Consider the following 15,824-nt stretch of genomic DNA (forward strand, 5'->3'; position numbering starts at 1 on the left):
ACTGAAATTACGGTACCTATTTGTTTCTTTCCTCATAAGGGTAAAATTACTAAATTTCAGCAACAATTGGAATTCCAATTACAAAATACTGAACTCCTCTGCCTGAGGTAGAACAACACTAAAAGGACAATTGTAGCTGCAAAAAGGTGAAGATCTGGTTGTCTGTATTTGGGAATGTAGTCCCAAAATCTGAGAGGTAGGCCTTTCACTGGCTTACAGAAATGGTTGCTCTGAGGGTGCCAGAGCAGTGGCACAGGCTGCCCAGGGAGGTTGTGGAGTCTCCTTCTCTGGAAATATTCAAACCCCCCCTGTATGTGTTCCTGTGCCCCCTGCTCTGGGTGTCCCTGCTCAAGCAGGGGGGTTGGATGAGATGATCTCCAGAGGTCTCTTTCAATCCCTACCACTCTGTGATTCTGTATGAATCCAGAAACACATGTGGAAGATCCTGAGTAGAAACAACAAATAAAGATGAGGCATGGAGTTCTGTAATGCTGGAGAGTGTGTGGGTTTGCTCTGTCTCTGGCTTTTACTGTTGTTTGTATTTAAAACCCAGGTCATTTACTGCAATATGACACCACAAATACTACATAAAGGATGCCAGAGGACTTAATGAAAATTTATCACTGATTAATCATGTAGGACAATTCTGGTGGTCAAACCCATAACCCAGGAACTGCTTATAAAAAGCATTTAGTTGTAAAATAGGCCTGACATGGTACAATTATGTGTGTGCTTAAATGCTTCTGATATTAGAAGAGTTTCTAGTTTGAACAGTAAGAACATAGCGCTGTTTGGAACATACAAGCTCATCCTTGCTAAGTCACATGTAGACATTTTGGCTGTGTTACTCATTCTTATAGCTTCTCCTACACAAGGACAGCCTTCCTAAACCCTGCGACCTGAAATATTTAGGGACAGAAAGAAAGATGTGACTTAACATTTTGGGTAATTCAGCAAACAACAGGCTAAAGCAATCAGGAATTACATAAATTCTGAAATTCATCAGTTATACCTCAAATAACTGAGGCAGAAATAAATATTTCAGCTACCTTTTCACTGCCAGATCCAATGACCTTGTTAAACGTTGAGTACCTGTTTATTAACTCAGTGTTTATTAGACAAGTTTTGACTGCTCAGTTTCCTGCAGGGTGAGACCTAACTGAGGCAAGCAGAATAACAGCACGGGGGAAAAAAAAGGACAGACTTCTACAGCGCAGTGCATCTCTGCTTTTCAAACCGAATTCCATCACAAAGGCATTTCCATCTCAGCACACGGAAGCATTATGGAACTGAACTAAGACTGCTAACATTCCAGAAAAGTTGAAGAATACACATATATCTTTGTTAGAAAATGATGGATTGCTCTGGACTGTAGTGACATATATTCCTAAGAATAAGAAAATATTTCTCCCTTCCTCTTACAGGAAAACAGGACTTAAAGAAGGGAATAAAGCAATTTTAACAGTGTTATAAAGTAATGCTCTCTGATCCACACCGATCAGATAAAGTGTAAAATATGCATCATCATAAACTTGTCTTTAAAAATATGCCTGGTAGTTAAAAAGCTTAAAATCATTTAAGCAAGACAGTTCCAGTTTCATTAGGGGATAGACACACACTTTAAAATTCACGATTTTCTTTTAAACAGGATGTGACAAATGCAGCTTTTCATTTTGGTTACTCTCTCGCCTCTAGACAGCATTGAGTCCATTTCTCCACTTGCCACAGCAAGTTTTAAAAAAAGAAGTAGGCACACCTGTAATTCTCCTGGTTTAAAATTGGTAAGCATTCTCCCTAGCAGAACTCTGTACAGAAGCTTTTAGGGTGCTTAAGGAGCAATACTACTGTAATTACAGCGAACTGCCATAGAGCAATGAATAACAGAGATGCAATACTTTTATCCTTAGCTCAGAAATTCTGGTACCACAGTGTCAAATATGTCTTCCCCTATTAGGAACCCACCAATACAGATGCCCCAGTGTTTGACCTAAAAGGCCTCGAGATTCAACAGTGAGATCACTCCACCACTTTCTCATGCCTAATAAATCAAATCTCCTCCACAAAGATAAAGCAAAACTAACTCATCACCACCAAACGTACCAGGAGTACTTGTTTGTCCAAGTACAAGGCAGAGGAAGAAGCAAGAAAAAAGGCATTTTACTCTCTCCTGTTGTTTTCCCCAAAGTCCTTTTTTGCTCATTTTGTCTTCTTGCAGGCATGTTACAGCACAGAATGCCTTAAACTTGAGTACTACCATGCATTTCCTGATGCTTTGTGGACCCCTTTAGAAGTGGGGACACATCCCACCTGGTGTTTTGACGGATGCTGTTTCAGTAGATTAACACCAAAAAACTCGGGTACAAATAATGCTTATCAACATGATCAGAACTGAGGAATAAATATCTGCTTCACAGAAAAAGCTCTTTATTTCTATGGGTTCAAAATTGGCAACCCAGCATTAGGTTAGTAAAAAGGGTTATACATACCTCCAAGGCAGATTTCTGTACCGTAATTTGGCTGTAGACTCTAGACCCTTCTGGACAAACAGTCCTCAGTTCCTCTTTATTGAGGGAGAAAAGCTGAGCACCCGTCAGCACGCCAAGGCTATTGACAGTCCTGGGGTCACACCAAGGGAAAAAAAAAAGAAATAAGCAGAAATACAGTAGGCCAAGGGAGCGAAGTATGTTGTCTTCATCCCACATTGTGTCAGGTAGGGCTACTAAATCAAGAGAAAACTTTATACAACAGGACTCTTGAAGACAATTTAGTATCTGTTCTAAAAAGTACCTTCTGGTGGAGGCTAATAATTTTCTTCCTAAATATATCTATATCTCTGTAGATCTATAACCACTTTGATGTCGATATATATATATTATATACACATATATACATAAATAGATATGTGTATATATATGCAAAACAAATTATTTTTTCCAAGGGTCCAGCTGACATGTCTTGATTTTGAGAAGGCTGCTTGATTTTAAAGAGTGGGCAGACCACATCCTAATTACTGACAAAAAAATAATTTTAAGAACTTTTCTTACATTTGCCCTCAAACTTACACAGGGTTGAATCCTTTGGACTGCAACCATGCTTTCACATCCTCAGGTGAAGAGTCATAAGTGATGTTAACTACTGGGATGTTTGGTCGTGGCACGTGGAACTTCCTCTGGGCAGCGCTCCTGCCGATGGTGAGCCGGTGAACAAGTTCATCCTGTACCTCCTCCATCTGCGATTTCCTGCCTAGAGAGAGAGATACCCCACAGGAGTTATTCTCAAGGTTGCTTTATCAAAGCCAGGTCATTTCTTATACTCCATTTAAACTTCTTTTTTTCCCTTTAAAGATTAATTCACTAGATATTACTGAATTATTATTCTCCTTTTTCCCCAGGGAATATTTCAATGACACTGAAAATTGTTTAAAATGCATATAAAAATTTTTGTGGATACTTTCACAAAAATAGGTAGAATCCAAAAGGGTGTAAGTATCTTTTGGGGCACAGAGAAGATACTATCATAGTTAAGTCTCCATGAAGTAAATCTAGAATAACTATAAAACTTGTTTGACACATGACTTTAAATGATCCTAAAAATTCTCTGGATTTCCTTACTAAGGTTTTTTTTGTCATCTTTATTCAACCTTCTAATTTTGATATGCAAACAGTAACTAGAGCACCTTCTCCAGTGCACTCAGATGGCAAAAGCTACTCCGTTTCTCCCATTACACTGATAGCAACAAAGGAAAGATGATACAACTTCAATATGAAAAAACTGTAAGATAGCAAAAATGTTTCTTTCTCTACTTTCACTTTATATTGCCCCCAAACCTCTCCAAGGATCAACATCTCTAGCTAGTTAGACAAATAAAAACAAGCTTTACATAGGCTTTTAGGATTGTTTTTTAATCACAATAAAAACAAAAATTCCTTGTTTTAGCCATTTTGTTTTCCTTTGACAAAATAGCTGCAGGTTGAAAGCAGACAAAGTATCTCTAGTAAAATATTTGAGGCATTCGGGCCCTGTTGTGTTGGGTTTTTTGCCCCCAGAGTGTGAATCAGAAGCCGAAATGACGTGTTCTCAGTGATATGTGAAGGTCTGAGGCGGGATATACAAGTAAAGCCTTTAGGCAATGTTATCAAGGCATGCACCAGTTATTTTCCCAAACAGGAAGAGAGCGAGAAAATTGCTATCTTCCTTTTATTTACACAGATTTTGAAAGACTTAAGTTCTATCTGGACAAAGACTGTATCAAAAGATAAATATTTAGCTGTTAGATAACAGATTCTTACTGTTAGATGCATTATCATAAATAAACAAGATATCCTCGGTGTGAAGCAGGTACTACATCGTGTGTTCTCTGCCAGGGTTCAGGTGGGTACTTGGGCAGCAGGAGTCCTGGCAGGGTTGCCCATTACCTTCGCAGAGGCAGCTATTCTGCAAGGACTGTGAGGCACCCGAAGTCCATTAACTGGGCTGAGCAACAGGTCCTGGGAGGACACAGGAGCTCTCATGCATGGCCCAGAGCCTCAGCGGATGCTGAGAGGGCAAGGGATGTCTTGTAATCACTTAGTCTACAGCAAGCCTTCACACTTCACACCCTGTACCTGAAGCCAGGATGGTCTTCACATTTTCCATCTGTAATGGACAGAGAAGGCCATCGTGTATTCAAGGAAACACACCTGCTACAGCATGCAGTGTCCTTCTTACATGGAAATAAAATGATAATTTTTGTGCGTGTGTGAAATTAACCCTCACTTTCTACATCTTTTATAACTGATTGGGTTTCTGTTTTTATTTAAGTAACTGCCCAAAACAGGACAAAGGCAGAAGCCGGCCCTGCTGTTTCTTTGGGAAACAGCAGTGAGCCTTTTCCTCCTGCCAGGCTGTTCTCCAGTTATAATTTCCAGCCAGCCAGTCTGTCATGTGAAAACCTTAAAAAGGTTCCAGAGCCTTCCTGAGTTCAGAGCTTAGGTGAGAGCTCGTCCACCACCAGGCAATTTTGTCAAAGCAGGCTCCACCAAGTGTGGTTATCCAAGGAGGCATGCTTCCCATCCACCCAGGACAGAGGGGAAAAGACGCCCTTCTGCAGAAAGGATTACGCTCAGTGCCCGTTTTGCCTCAGGTTAAAGTGTGATTTTCTGATAACGTGGGGAGGCAGAGGACAGGGAAAGCTGTCAACTCTTGAACTGCAAAAAGCTCATAATTTTAACAGCTATTACTTTAAAAGCTACAGCAAATGCTTGCCTACAAGTTTCAGTTATTTTTAAGCTAAGCAATCACATTGCTTAAAGTTCATTTAGGACAGAAATTATTGACTAAAGTTCTCATAACCTAACTTGCTTTTCAGTCGATACGGAGTTGGAGCCTCAGCAGCAGTTAGGCTCTATATTTACAAGACGCCTTAATCAGAATTTTTCATGGCTGCCACACACTGCTGGGTGCAAGTTACCATGTCTTTCCAGCTAAAGTGCTATGAAGTACATTCTCTTGTCCTCCTAAGACAAGGACGTGAAAGTTTGCTCAGTCGTCTGTCAATTGTTGTTGCTTTGACCAAGCTAAGGGGACATGATTATAAGATGAGTTGCCTACAACACTATTACAACATGGTTCCTATGCGTAAGTCAGATGTGTAAATCTTCTTGCAAGCCTTAGATACCTGTTCCAGAATGGTGCAAATGCCCTAGAAATATGGATGACCATGGACAGAAGTGTAAAAACAGCCTAACTGATTTTAAAAGCTATTCAGATTGTAATGCTGTAGTGAGTTCAGGTGGAAAACGTACATTAGCCAGAATACCAGCATGGGCACTTACTGTGTTGAAAACCACTGAATGAAGATCCCAAACCATCATAAAAGGAGAGGATTTAGGACAGGGACAAGTGTAGAAGTGTCTTATGACCGTGATTAGCAAGGGTCAGAACACACATACATAGAAAATGAGTATTTTAAACATAGGGTTAAACCAAGATATTTCATAAACATTTATCTGAAACACAAGGTTTTAAGGAATTTAAGGATTAAGCAAAACACACAGGAATGGGAGAAATACTTTTTTCCTTGCTTCTTAGACAAACTTACGATCCACAGGAACTTGCTTCTGCTTCTGGCTGTCTCGTGCAACACTACCACCACTGTCGCTAGAGGTGCTGCTTTGGCGACTGATGGTTGCTGGCGCTTTGGGCATGGGAACCGGTATAGGTGCTGGTGCGCTAGGAGGGAGGGGGACAGCCACAGGGACGGGAGCGGGTGTTGGAGGTGGCAAAGGAGTAGCAGGAACTGGATCAGTTTGTTTTGCAACATAGTCCGTCCTTTGCTTCTGAAAAGATGCAGAGACACTCAGTTCAACAACAGAACTTGGACAAGATATCAGACAAACTCAGGCTTCTGGAGGAAATGCTGAGATGCTTGCACCAACTGATTTCACTTATTGCACAAAGACATCTTACTTGCCAGATTTAGTTCCAAAACCTGCTAAAACTTGATTCGGCATCAGTTTACTTCTCTGTTAGACATAAAACTCACAGCAATGGTATCATCTGAAACACATTTCATTCTTTCAAATGGTTGAATTCTATAAATGAAATTGTTTTTAAAACCCAAACTTTGTTACCTGGCATTTTTAACAGCTCCTAAAATTTTAAGTTGTTGGACTTTATCAATGTAAAAATGTATATTTCAGAGAAATTATGTAAAAAATAGTGAAAAACGAACATGTACAGCCACCCCTAAGCCTGACTGACGGTTTAACTTACAAATGCCACTGAGGTTGAGGTAACAGACTGTTTCTTGAGCTGCGGACACCATTTAAGAGGCAATAATCCAGTTAAAAATACCCCAAATGCCAAACTCCACAATTCTTGGAATAGGGCTGTTGTTTGTTTCCCCCCACTTTACACAATGTTCTAACAACATGCAGATTACCTTGCTGCTAATACCTAACTAGCAGGTGTCTCAAGTATAAGTTTTGGGAATAATCTCTTTTCTCCTTCTTTACCTTTAGAATGGCACCAGTTACAGGAAGAGGCATGTGTTCTCCCAAAGCAATCCCAATGACAGACAAGCCCAGAAGCTCATAAGCAACCTGTGCTACCCTTTTATTTCAAACAGTTCAAACTCCACATCTCACTGTTTTAACAGTACTCCCTTCTCTACAGTTTTGGACTAACACAGCTTGAAAGTTTAATATTAAAGTTTGTTTGCTCAATGGGGATGTCTCATTTCTTAGTTATGAGAAGTCTGCTTACTTTGCTAGGAAAATAGATGAGTACATTCCCCAGGTTCATTGTTCCTTCCTGAAATACTCTTCCCTATTTCCTTGGAGGCAAAGGGTTTATGGCAGATCAAGTAGGGAAATATTTGTAGGAGCCATTACGTTAGAATCTGAGCAGTACATCATTGCTCTGACAACAATCAAACTTTCCTTAAATGTCAGCAACTGCCCTTATACAGGAAGCCTCAACTCGGTAAGACTAAGTGATGGACAAGGCGTCTTGTAGTGAATGTAAACTGGGATCATTACAGCTAAGCTACGCTGAGTTATACCAGCAGAAAGCTTATCCCATCAGCTTCTATGGCCAGTAAATTAAGCCTAGGAAAAAAGTCTTTTGTTTCCCTTCAATAATCTTTCACTTGAATTGTAGTGGTCAGCTACTGAAGCAAAGATATACTCTTACAATACATTCCCCATCAAACCTTTTTAGTTTGGTTCGGATTCTTTTTCTCCTTAGCATTTAGTTGTTCAAAGGCATTCATCTTGATTATTTTGTGTACATCTCGTGCAGTGCATTGTGGGGAGATTGAAAAAAAAATCTGATTGACTCTTCTGTATTCTACTGCTTCAATGTTAAGACAATAAATGCTTTTTTAAAATGTCAAATGCTAAGAAAAGTGAAATGCAAAATATGAAAGAGAACAAGCAGAATAATATATATTTAAGAAACCTGTCCTTTGGTGGAAAGAGTGCCCCGCTATGTATAGAGTAAGTACACCAAACTGATGATAAATAGATGTACTATGGTACACCCAAAATCTTTTTAATGAATTTAAACATTTCAGAGATATTAAAAGATATTAAAATGTTTTAATGTTACTCAGTTATTTATTTGATCTTGTTCACAGATTCCAGTTGCTAGACTGTTATCCCCACAATGTACCCTCGTGTGTGCCCCAACCTTCTTAAACAACATGCAAGGAAAAGGCTCATCTCTTTTTATGGTATAGAGGATTCATTACAAACCAAGGCATCAACCGCATACCACCACAGTCATAATCCAGAAAAAGTGTTAGCCAAACACTATATGTAGCTCTCAATGGATGCTACTGATGTAGTTTCAAAAACATGTTGCACTGCAATCACAAGCCTCATCAAAATGACTTGCTGGAGTGAAAATAAAAATTAAACTGGAAGCATCACTCAAATTCTAAATTTAAAGATGAAACCACATTGAAATACAATTCAAATTTTGTTGAACAGGGCACAAAAGCCAATTATACATTTGAATCACATTTAACATTTCTTTTTCTAAACACTTTTTTTTAACTCCAGATCTTTTGAGGACATCCACACATTCATCCCATCACTTCTATTCATTGCTACAAACAAAACAAGCATGCAGTATGGAATTTGGTAAGTACATAGTCCGAAAGAGTAATTTTTGAGGTTCAATATCAGATGGATAATTTTGTTACCTCTGAAAGCTCTCCAAGCAATTGCTGTGAGGAAAATTGGGTAAATCACATCAAATAGTACTGTTAGAAAGGTAATAAGTAACTGCCTCACATATCACTCCTGAAATGTCATACTCATTAGGAATTTAAAACAAAAAAAACCCAGTGTTAGTAATTACCTCTTCTTACTCACTAAGCAACTCACAAAATGAGTTATTCTTATCTTCTTCTGAATGAGCGGAGTGTTGGCTACAAAGCATAAACATGTGATGCCCATATAAGCAACGATGTCTTTTCAAAGCATCTAGACAGAAACTTAGAAAAAAGCAAAAAGCTGACAATGGACTAAAGATAAGATGAATGTAGAGAACACTTGCAACTGCAGAACACTAAGAATTAAATCACAGCAGGGATCAAAAAAGAAAAAAAAGGAACGAACTTATTTTGGCTTAGAAAATGAGATAAAGGTCACTGCTGAACAGACATGTACCCACTAATTTGCTGACAGCCACCAGAACAATGAACAATTCCAGTTTGGTTTCTTTTTTTCCTTCTTCCTTGTATTTTTTTCTTTTAAGAATAAACCTGCAATCCTCAACTCATGTAAATTGGAACAAATTCTTTAAATTATTTGGAACTGTGATGATACACACATTAAAAATCTGGATATATCAGAAAAGCTTGCTAGGAATTTTTTTTTTTTGCCGGAAAGCAACAGAGGTCCCAAAGCTCTGTTTCAACACACTACAGGCTGCATCTTGTTAAAAAAAAAATATTAAAGATTCAGTATGATCCTATGATTTTTAATGTAAGCAAGCTAATAAGTTTGAGCAAAAGTTCTAACAATATCAACCTTAATTTTGGATCATTGTAAAAGAACTACGAACAATATGGTTTCAAATACATTTTGGCATCAAAAACACGGAATATGTGTACCCAAACTATGGCAAATACCGACTTAGCGTTAAAGAGGCATTAGATACAACCATAACTAGCATTAGTTCTGGGAAATGCTCTCATCAGGTTAACACAGAGCTTCCCATTTACTCTCTTTCTGAACATTTTAGTGTCATATTCCTGTTTGCACAGTGACAGGAGTTCACCAAGAGGGCTGCAGAGCATTCAGCTTCACTTTTGCCAACAGCATGGTGGTTTGGATGTTTTCTTGAGACTCACATTGGGGACCTCTCATTCTGGGGCATGTACCTCCTACCTTTGGCTACTTTTTAAGAGAGAAGAGAGAACCAACTACTCTACATACACCCAAAAGGGACAATGAGGTACCCAAGACCAGAGGAACAAATTTCAAGCAAGGTCTTTCGCCAGAGTTTCCTTTGGTGGGCTCAGCTATTACACAGAGTCAACCAGCTGCCTATTAAAAGCCCATTACAAGGCACCTTTTGTGAGGTGTAAGGAATTTATATTTTCATTGGATTTACAAACCCCCCTTTACTAGAATCTTACCAGAAAACAAGTAGTACATTAGGATGGAAGAAGGAGAAATTTAGACAGAATTTAATTATTCAAATTGTCACTAGCTAGGATTAGTCCCCTTTTTTTTAAAAAAAAGAGAGAAATTATGGGCAAATACGGGACTTTTAATTCCTATCATTAATCATATCCTTTTTTAAGTACTCAGTAAATTTTTGTACAATAAGTGCCATCCCATAATTTGGGATTGGATCAATGTTGAATTGGACAGGAGACCACTTTTTTTTTTTTTTGGAAGCCACCAAAAAGTCTTTGTCTGATGGAAATTTTAAAGAGCATTTGATATGAAATGAGGTAAAAAAAAGATACTGGCTCTTGGTCAAAAATTATGACATCTCTTTGGCCGCTGCAAAATGAACACCTGGCAACTGCATCTCTTCGTTATCAAACACTTCATGATCTGCAGGAAAGATACCAGTTGACAAAAGATGAGTATGACACTAACTTGGAGCACAAATGCTGTGCTTGAGGTGAAAAAACTTCCCACAGAGATGTCTTAAGTGAGCTGCTAAACAAAGGGACTTGAAAGAAAGGTTTTGGTGGTAGATTGCCAAGAAACACAAAGGATGCTTGTCCCAGGTGAGGTGGAGAATTTTGTCGTTGTGTTTACATACCATAAATATGCCTGTTATATATACTATCATGCTTCTGTGGACAGTCATGGTTTTTTAAAATAAGACTACAGGACTGCATTTGTCTTAACATTTACTCTCTGTGCCTCAGGACTTCATAGACATCACTGATGATATAACTGTCTCACCTCACAAAGGGTGCCATGAGATTAATTAACATGCCCACCAAGATACACAACTCTATCCCGATTATGTTCCTCAAATGTCTTTTTCAAGAGCACTAAAAAAGTTAATAAAATACACAGTAAATAGGAAATATTACGTTTAATTATTTTCTAGGTTCACCAGCAATACTTGAACAAAAGAAGAAATCATAGTGCTCGGGAAACTGTTTATGTTCAGATATAATGGGATAGTGAAGTACCACTGTTGGTTCACAATAAAAAGGCAGAGTAAACCACCAACACCATAGGAAACTGATAATCAATAATTAACATTAGTAGAAAACATAAACAAGCAGCAAAATGCTCTCCTAATTGTACAAAAGTACCAAACAAGCCAAAAGACAGTTTTCCTGGAACTAGTTCAATGGACCAGAAGACCTCTTACTCACAAAGATGATCATAGAATCATAGAATGTCCTGAGTTGGAAGGGACCCACAAGGATCATCAACTCCAGCTCCTGTCCCTGCACAGGACAACCCCAAAATTCACATCATGTGTATGAGGGCGATGTCCAAGTGATTCTTGAATAGTGTCAGGCTTGGTGCTGTGACTGCCTCCCTGGGGAGCCTGTTCCAGTGCTCCACCACCCTCTGGGTGAAGAACTTCTTCCTAATATCTAACCTAAACCTCCCCTGGCACATCTTCCTGCCATCCCCTTGGGTCCTATCATTTGTCACCAGAGAGAAGAGATCGGTGCCTGCCCCTCCTGCTCCCCTTGTAAGGAAGCTGCAAATTGCAGTGAGGTCTCCCCTCAGTCTCCTCTCCTCTAGGCAGAACAAGCCAAGTGACTTTAGCTGCTCCTCATAGGGTTTCTCCTGTAAACCCTTTGGCAACTTCGTGGCCCTCCTCTGCACACTCTCTAGCTGCTTTATATCCTTAATGTAGTGTGGTGCCCAAAACTGAACACAGCACTCAAGGTGAGGTTGCACCAGGGCAGAGAAGAGTGAGACAATCACCTCCCTCGACCAGGTGTGATGCAGTGCTTGATGCACCCCAGGACATGGTTGGCCCTCTTACTGATGAAGTAACTAAGATATTGCTTGCAATGTTTCTGCAAGTATCATCTTAGACAAGTCAGTGCTTTCAGGTAACTACCTGGGACCTGGATCCTGAAAGAGACTGAAAAAAAAGTAAGGATCTAATCTAGTGTGTGGACTCAGAGGTCACTAGGAAAGTGAAAAGAGCAAAAGTAAAATAAACTTTGCAGCTCTGAGAATAATTGTGATAATGAAGCATCCACCTCTCAGAGGAAGGGTGTCTGTCTGTAGAATAATTGAATGAAAAAAAATATCTCTCTCAATGGAATCCTTAATCCTTCCTAATAGTCTAGAAACATCCTTTGGTCAGCTGTGCCTTGAAGGCCATTAGTCTGTAAAGAACCATGCTGACCTTGTACATAACACTTATCTCCGGCACAAAGCCAGCTGGGGTGCTCACCGCAGCAGATGGACTACTGTAAAAGCAGTCTTTTGAAAACCAAAGATGACTTAGGAGAACAGCAAAAGCTGTGCAGCACCAGGCACTGAGCCTGCTCGTGTTCAGGGTCTGGCAAAGGCAATGATAGGAACTGCTTCAATTTCCTGCTTTACCCACAAGTTCTCCTGATTGACCTTGGCCAAGGCAGTCATCCCTTCAGTGCCTCATTTCTCTCTGAAATAGCAGCAATGTCTCATAGCACTGTTATGAAAATAAATAGGGTTATGCAAACATATCCCAAATCAACCATGTATCCATCACAAATGAAGAAACAAAAGAGCATGCTTAGGAGTGCTAAAATCATAATAATCACCCTAAAGTTAAGATTCATTACTCACACATCTTGGTAAAGACACCCTTTATACTGTGTAATTCATTATATTCCTAAATGATTTCACAGTATGACAAGCTCATATTCAAAAACGATAAAGCTACAAACAAAAAAAAACCATGGACTGTAGGGAATAACCTGCCAGACGTCAAAGCAAAAAAAAAAAAAAAATCTTAAATGTTGTTCTCTGACCCTAATTGTCATAGGTCTATGGAGAAGGCTTTGTGAAAATTATTATTTCCCACGTCATGTCATTATTTCAAACAGAAAATTTCAAAACCTGCAGTGCATTACAAAGAATAGTGTAAGAACCTCTACTCAAATCCATACTCAGTCTGCTCAGGATTTCTTGGCAAATTCCAAAACCACAAAATGACATGCACTCAAAGGAAAAAATCAGATCTTTAAATCAGGATTCGAAAAGCATTCTAGATACATGCTTCATTTCACACACAGGCAAAAACAATAATCAATTTAGAATGAGCTCATACATTATTGGCAAACAATTAGGGACAGGAAAAACTCCGAAATGGTCTGATTCAAGGCCACCAAGCTCAAGACAGGTCTACTGCTTTATTGTGCCAAAAATAGCGTAGCACCCATTTCTCAAGAGACTTTCCATACCCATGGAAAGACTGGAAATACTGCAAAAGCCACAGCTTTCATGATAGCTGTGCAAACAGAACCTGGCACAGCAACACCTTCGACTGGGACTTTTAGATGAATCTGCAGCAGAGACAGTGAAGAGTAAATTTTTGGCACTTCTCAGTTTACAGTCATCAGCCAGAGTGTGTAGGCACATGGAATATATATTAGGTTAAATCTAATCAGATTTAACTTCAAGTTTCAACAGAAGTTTGGTTTGCATTTGGACTGAAAGTCTGATTCAGAGGCAGGCCTGGAATTTCTGCCTAATCCAAAATTGTTTGCCTAACCTTTCTAAATCCTTAGATGTAAAAGGGAAGAAACAGGTCTTAGAAAACACAACCTCTTATTTTATGAGCCTCTGGCTCACTTAAATGTTGTCTAAAAATGCATGTTACAACTTTATCCTGTATATGCTTACTCAGGTGGACAATTGCACTGATGCAAGATTTTTTTTTTTAATATGTTACCCTCTAATTCTGTTCAACATATAAAAGAAATTACAACAACAACAACAAAATCTTAATTCCACACCACAGCATGAAAGAAATAAAACCAAAATTAGGTCAGGAGAAGAGAGTGCTATGGATGCACAGGCACAGTAATTGAAAAATACCTGCTTTGTGAATCCAACAGCAAAGACGCCTATTTTTTATGTCTCCAAAATTACATAATTAAATTAATTCAAGACTAAGATAGTGACACCCAAAGACAGAAAATAATAAGAAAAGGTAGCAGTCACACTCCTAGGAGAAACAAAGATGACCGTACCTTAAATAATTCAAACTCCTTCTTTGGCATCAACAGCTGCCAAAAGGATATTTGCAATTAAAATAAAGGCATACACACCCATTAGGACTGAAATTACCCTCTAAGCAAATTAGCAGGAAAAAACCTTTCAAGGAAAAGGTTTTGCTGTATCTTTATCAACTTTATACTCATGTTAGACTCTATGCAATACAGAAATCAGCCTCATTCTGTAAAAGAAATACGAATATTTTGACATATCAGATATTTTAGCTTTCCTGTGAATCTCTTCTTCCTACACACACACACACACACTTCAAAAGAAAGTTTTGTTCCCAAGGACCAGATGGTACCTGGATGGTGCGGGTATACGCAGGTTCTGACCATCCTAGACCACATTCTTGATTGCGCAGAGGGTCCAAAATGTTGTTTGGCACAAAGCCTGTGCTGCCACTTTTATTCTGAACCTTCCACCACTGCTTTCTGTCATCCAGAATCTGAAAGAATATGGCAATTTAATTACTTTTTTTTTTAAATATACCTTCTTCCTGCCAGTACTAAGACTGTTCATCATTTAAAAACAAAACCATAACCTTGCCAGGTTCTGTGATTGCCAACAGATCTTACACAGATGTCCCTAAGACACCTGTGTAGGCTTCCTTGATTATCTGCATTACTAATCCTAGTAGTAATGCACTTCTCAAAACATGGTTCTCAAGAAAGGATATGGAAGAAAAGTGTGTAATGAACCTCTGTAAATTCAGACATGTGCTGGACAACACAGTGGACTGAAAATCAAATATGTGTGCAGAGAGGGTGACGTCTCTAAATCCTATACGCTGTTGACAAAAGGAATAAGTAACTACTAATAACCCAAGAAAAAGCAAATCATCCTAGGAGAGCACAAATTTGGAGAGAGCGCACTTCTGAGTAAACAGGGAACTGGAACAGGATGGCCAGAAGAAGTCTGAAATCTGACCACCTGCCACGCAACCTTAAATACAAGATTTTCTCTCTTTGTTGCTCCCCCTCTTCCAAATCTGTCTAGCTTTCAGGGTACGAACTCTTCCAGGAAAGGACAGTCTTTCACAATGCCCTGCGCTTACACAGACAGTGTTTGCCAGTTATTTAAATATGACTAAATGAGGCTTTTAAAAGCAACACTAGAGAAGATGGAAGAAACACACAAATATATTTCCAGCATGGATCTCTACAGCATCAATTCATAGATCAGCACAGAATCTCTGTTTATCGTATCTATAATGCAAAATAAATTAATTGATCTTTCCATCTTAGGGGAGATAAATCAAACACACTGAAGTAATCATTACGGCCAGCCAAAATGCCCATAGGAAAGGGCTTTGCTCAGCTTTGAGCAGCAACTGAGATTCATATTGTCTTTGCAAAAAACATTACCTCTACGATCTCTTCTTTCATGACAGAAAGCTCACTGTTGTTTCTTGCCACAAATTCATACTTGCATTTGGCATATTTCTTGGTCTGTGCTTTACTGTGTGCTTCATAGTTTCTGCAAAGCAAATATCAGACTATTGTTCAGTGAGACATTCAAGCAAATAAAAACACAGACTAAATGCCCTCTTCCAACAACCTGCAAAACATTTAAACAAGAAAAACCCCATCATAATATTATGTTGCTGTAGAACTACCT

At 38.9% G+C, this 15,824-nt stretch overlaps 1 protein-coding gene across 8 annotated transcripts in view; it reads right to left on the bottom strand.

Moving 5' to 3' along the window:
• Positions 1–15,824, bottom strand: part of EPS8 (EGFR pathway substrate 8, signaling adaptor) — a 141,113-nt gene that overhangs the window by 4,336 nt on the left and 120,953 nt on the right. For all 8 annotated transcript variants that reach the window (XM_064459126.1, XM_064459110.1, XM_064459119.1 and 5 more), the window contains 5 exons: positions 15,572–15,683; positions 14,509–14,652; positions 6,080–6,317; positions 3,063–3,243; positions 2,487–2,616 (listed from right to left, as the gene is read on the bottom strand). In XM_064459126.1, coding sequence (XP_064315196.1) covers positions 2,487–2,616; positions 3,063–3,243; positions 6,080–6,317; positions 14,509–14,652; positions 15,572–15,683 — 805 coding nt within the window. The remainder of the gene's footprint in view (positions 1–2,486; positions 2,617–3,062; positions 3,244–6,079; positions 6,318–14,508; positions 14,653–15,571; positions 15,684–15,824) is intronic.

The sequence above is a fragment of the Phalacrocorax carbo genome, chromosome 1, assembly GCF_963921805.1.
Source record: "Phalacrocorax carbo chromosome 1, bPhaCar2.1, whole genome shotgun sequence".
In the NCBI taxonomy this organism is placed as follows: domain Eukaryota; kingdom Metazoa; phylum Chordata; class Aves; order Suliformes; family Phalacrocoracidae; genus Phalacrocorax; species Phalacrocorax carbo.